A 5,049-nucleotide genomic window follows, 5' to 3' on the forward strand; every position below is an offset into this window, starting at 1 on the left:
AACCTCTCTGAGCCTCAGCTTCCTCATTTGTAAATAGGAACAATACTTAATAGAGTTTTGGGGATTACTAAATCAGGTGACATCCGCAGCGTGTTTAGAGAGTTAAGTTCTTGGAACCTAGTGAGGGATCAACAAAAGCATATTATTATGTTTGTTATAAATATGCATATTGTTAGAAGCCGTCTGATAGTTTACAATTTAGAACTTGGGGAACAGATTGCTTTCACACCAGGGCTTGTCTCGTGATGACCCTCTTACCTTGAGAGATAACACTCCTAAAAATTCCCCACACTGTTGGACCTGACCCTCTGACCTTGCCCACAGGAAGATGGGGAGCGAGTGATGCTCCCTGGTTACACAGGGCTGGATCAGACGCCCTGTGTATCTCTGGGTGTGTGACTCTGCACCCGGTGTCTCCCTAGTCCAGGAATGGCTCATGGCTCTGGCTCCTACTGCACCATTGGGGTTCTGAGGATCGCTGAGGTGTGCAGACCCAGACTCTCCTTGCCGTCGACTCCTTCCGAGCTCTTCCCCTCTACCCAGCAGTGCTTCTTCCTCAACTTCCCTTGAACATGCCCACCTTTTCCATGGCTCGGCTGCCCTCAGTGGCTTCCTGCCTCCTGCCTCCAGCCCTTCTGGTTTTCTCTGCCCTCGGCAGTTGCTCTTGCCTGTCTAGCTCCTGGTTCCCGTTGCTCTGATGACGGCACCAGACCTTCCTTTGGGAATGGATAAGTTAGGAATGCGTTCAGCTGTGAAGAACAAGGAAGCCAAGTAGGGTGGCTGCAAATAGGGACTTCACTGTCACTGCACAAGTCTGAAGGTAGGTGGTTGCTTGGGGTGGGGGTGGGGTGATGAAGGGAAGAAGTGCAATTGGCATTTTTCTTCTCTTTTTTTTTTTTTTTAATAAGAAAAGTCATTGCTTTCCTGGTTATTTCCAGCATCCTTTCATTTATATCTCTTTAGCCAAAACTATGTTAAGTTTCTCTCTAGCTGCAAAGTGGGTGGGGAAGGCTGGCTTTTCATTTTTCTAGCTTCCAAAAGGGTAATAGGAAAGGGAAATGGGGCTTGGGAGGTTGGGTTTTCCTGGATAGCCAACACCACAGACTACAGAAAATAGCTTGGCGGCGCAGTCCACAGGGCAGAGTTGACCCCCACCCAGACATGTGATTGGTGACCAGCCGGAACCTGGCAGTGCTCTGGTCATAGTGATTGGCTTGTGGAATGGCTCATGATCAAGGCAGGAAAGTTGGAGATGATGAGACTTAATTCCAGACCTTGGTTGAAACTATCGGGAAAGAGAAGCTCTTTCATGTGGTCTTCAGGATGACCTGAGCCTGGAGCCTCTGGGGTCATAAGCCTATTTCATAAAGAAGCTGTTCTATTCCCTGCTCTTGACTTCACCTCATTAAAACTAGTTTTCCTCCTTTAACCATTTCCCCCCGACACATTTCTCAAGATATAATTGACGTAAATGATATATTCGAGGTGTACAACTGAGTGAATTTTGACTTACATATGTATACCTGTGACATTTCTTCTTCCTGTTGTATCTCCAAAACAAACTCCCAAGCAGACCTGTCTTCTGTCTTTATAGTTTAGTGTGCACTCTCTAAAATTACGTATAGATGGAATCATACGGTATGTGTTCTGTGTTCTTCTTCTTCTTCTTCTTTTTTTTTTTTTTTACTCTTTTTTGTGCTGAAGACTGAATCTAGTACCATCTAGTATATCCAGTGCTGGGCAAGTGGTCTATTACTGAGCTGTAGCCCCCAGCCCTTTTAAATTTTCATTTTGTATGCTAAGTTGCTCAGGCTGGCCTCAAACTTGCCATCCTCCTGACTTTGCCTCCTGCATAGCTGGGATGACAGGCATGCACCACTGTGCCCGGTTTGTCTGATTTCTGTTACTCGCCTTAATTATTTTTAGATTAATCTATACTGTTTTATCAATAGCTTGATCCTTTTTTATTGCTGAATAGTATTCTCTTGTACAGCTATTCCACTATTTATCAGTTCAGTTGTGGATGGACATTTGGGTTGTTTTCTGTTTGGGGGTTTTAAAAATAAAGTTACTGTGACTATTCGTGTAAGAATCTTTTATAGAGACATGTGCTTCCATTTCTCCTGGACAAATACCTTGGAATAGAATGTAGATTGTAAGGTAGGTATATATTTAAAATTTTTAGAAACTACTGTTTGCTAATGTGGTTGTAACATTTCACATTCCCATCAGTTCCTGTGGTACATCCTCTGTGTACACATTTTCTATTCTTCCCTATGTATCAAAGTTAGTGCAATATATTTATTTTGGTACTGGGTATTGAACCCAGGGATAGTTTACCACTGAGTCACATACCCAGTGCTTTTGATTTTGAGACAGGATCTTGCTAAGTAGCCTTGGATTTGTAATCCTCCTGCCTCAACCTTCCAGGTTCCTGTGCTTACAAAGGTGTGCAATGTCACACCCGACCAAGTTAATGCTTTTTTTTTTTTTCTTTTTGGCTCTTTTCAGTTTATTGCATGAAGGAGTTACACTAGTCCAAGTTAAAAGCGGACCCCAAATGGTTACATTATACCAGCTGTGAGGTTTTTAAACTTGTGACAAGGGACAGAAGGGAAATTCTACTCATTGCAAGGAAATCTCACTCAAGCTTCAGTGAGCCACAAGCACTTAAAACCCATGAACCTTCAGCTGATCGTCCTTAGCCAGTCCAATCTCTACCAGGAACTGGCATATGTTCTTGCGCTGGTCACCCTGTAACTGAATTACTTCTCCATATTCTGGATGCTCAATTACAGTACCATTGCAGGCAAATTTCTTCTTAAACGCCTTCACTAGTTTCTTTTTATCGTAATCATCTGTGATCCCTTGGACAGTGGTAAGGGTCTTCCTGCCGTTTCTCTGCTGAATTCTTATATGGATATAATCCTCAGTGCCAGCAGGAAGCAGGTCATCACCCTTACTTGTATCAGCAAAGGGGTCGAAAGAGTGGAGGTTCTGGATAGCGGACATACGATATGATTCCTTTTCCTTGATGGAAATGGCCTGCGGAAGGCGGCTGCGGGAGAAGGCGGGCGGGGGCGGGGGACGGAGCGACGGGAAGCGAGGGGGCTCGAGGGGGAGGCTGCTGAGTCCTCAGAGGCGGCTCAGTGACTGGAAGTTAATGCTTTTTAATCTTAAAAAATTGTTTAATCACAAACCTTATAAAATAAAAATTAATAAAAGGTCTTGGTCAGGCATGGTGGTGCATGCCTATAATCCCAGCAACTTGATTCCTGGAATTGAGAAGGATTTGTTTGATGTACATGAATGTGCAATTGATTGGGGAATAAATATTTATGATCATTATGTCTTGCTGATTTATGCTTCCCTTAAGCAGTACGAAATGTCCTTCTTTATTCCTTCTGACTAACTTTGGCTTGAAGTCCACTTTGTCTGATATGAGGTTGGAAACCCCCGCTTTTTTACTGAGTTTGAGTGCATGGTATGTTTTTTCCCAGTCTTTCACCTTTAGTCTGTGGGTATCTTTTTCTATGAGATTAGTCTCATGAAGGCAGCAAATTGTTGGGTCTTTCTTTTTAATCTAATCTGCCAGTCTATGTCTTTTGTTTGATGAGTTCAGGCCATTAACTTTCAGGGCTATTATTGAGATATGTCTTGCATTCCTGGTCATTTGGCTTACTTTTAGTTTTTAACTTGACTTGGTTTCTCCTTTGATTGGCTTTTCCTTTAGGGTAGTTCCTCCCTTTGCTGACTTACATTGTTGTTTTTCATTTCTTCCTCATGGATTATTTTGCTGAGAATGTTCTATAGTTAGGCTTTCTATTTGTAAATTCTTTTAGTTTTTGTTTATTATGGGAGGATTTTATTTCACTGTCAAATCTGAAGGTAAGTTTTGCTGGGTATAAGATTCTTGGATGGCATTCATTTTCTTTCAGAGCTTGAATATGTTATTCCAGGCCCTTCTAGTTTTTAGGGTCTGGGCTGAGAAATCTGCTGATATCTGTACTGGTTTCCCCCTATTTGTAATCTGATGCTTTTCTCTTGCAGCCTTTAAAATTCTATCTTTATTTTGTATGTTAGGTATTTTCATTATAATGTGCCTTGGTGTGGATCTGTTGTGCTTTTGTGCATTTGGTACTTGTACTTGATTTTCCATTTCATTCTTCAGATCTGGAAAAATTTCTGATATTATTTAATTGAATAGATTATTCATTCCTTTGGTTTGTATCTCTGTGCCTTCTTCAATCCCAATAATTCTTACATTTTGTTTTTTCAAGATATCCCATAATTCTTGGAGGTTCTGATCATGATTTCTTATCATCTTTTCTCTTTGGTCAACTTTATGTTCAAGATTAAATATTTTGTCTTCATTGTCTGAGGTTCTGTCTTCCAAGTGATCTAGTCTGTTGGTGATGTGTTCCATTGAGTTTTTAATTTGGTTATTGTTTCCTTCATTTCAACGATTTCTGTTTTTGTTTTTTTTTCAGCATCTCTCTTTATTGAAATGATCTTTTGCTTCCTGCATTTGCTCTTTTAACTGTTTATTGGTGTGATCATTCATTGCCTGCATTTGCTCTCGTATCTCATCCTTTGCTTCTTGGGTCATTTAAATTATGTACATTGTGAACTCCCTTCCTGACATTTCTTCTACCATGCTGTCAATGGATTCTATTGATATAGCATCTGGGTTTGTTTGGAACACTTTCTTCCCTTGTTTTTCATGTTGTTCATGTACCTTCCCCTCTAGCAGCAAATCTGAGGTATTACAGTTTCCCCCTGTAGACTTACTTATAGTGTCCTTGCAGGTTTCCAATAACTCACCTTAAAGTGGGAGATTCATATTAGCAGCACACAATACAAACACTATGCATCCTTAACCCAAATAGTCCCTATTAAGCTATTAACAGTATTGTCTTAATAAACAGAGATGATGAGTTCGATTATTATCTACAGCATAAACAATAGGTTTGTAATAATGACCATAATTTCTAATGGTGGACAAAGAGGATGAGGAGGGGTGTAGGATGTAATGTTAATGAGGAAAGA

General features: G+C 40.9%; 1 protein-coding gene across 1 annotated transcript; it reads right to left on the bottom strand.

Moving 5' to 3' along the window:
- Positions 1 to 2,622: 2,622 nt before the first annotated feature.
- On the bottom strand, positions 2,623 to 3,027 carry LOC306655563 (eukaryotic translation initiation factor 1-like). The gene has a single exon (XM_079130139.1). The coding sequence runs from the start codon at positions 3,010 to 3,012 to the stop codon at positions 2,671 to 2,673; it is 342 nt and encodes a 113-aa protein (XP_078986265.1). The 5' UTR covers positions 3,013 to 3,027; the 3' UTR covers positions 2,623 to 2,670.
- Positions 3,028 to 5,049: the final 2,022 nt, after the last annotated feature.

This window comes from Sciurus vulgaris, assembly GCF_902686455.1.
Source record: "Sciurus vulgaris genome assembly, chromosome: 2".
Lineage (NCBI taxonomy): Eukaryota > Metazoa > Chordata > Mammalia > Rodentia > Sciuridae > Sciurus > Sciurus vulgaris.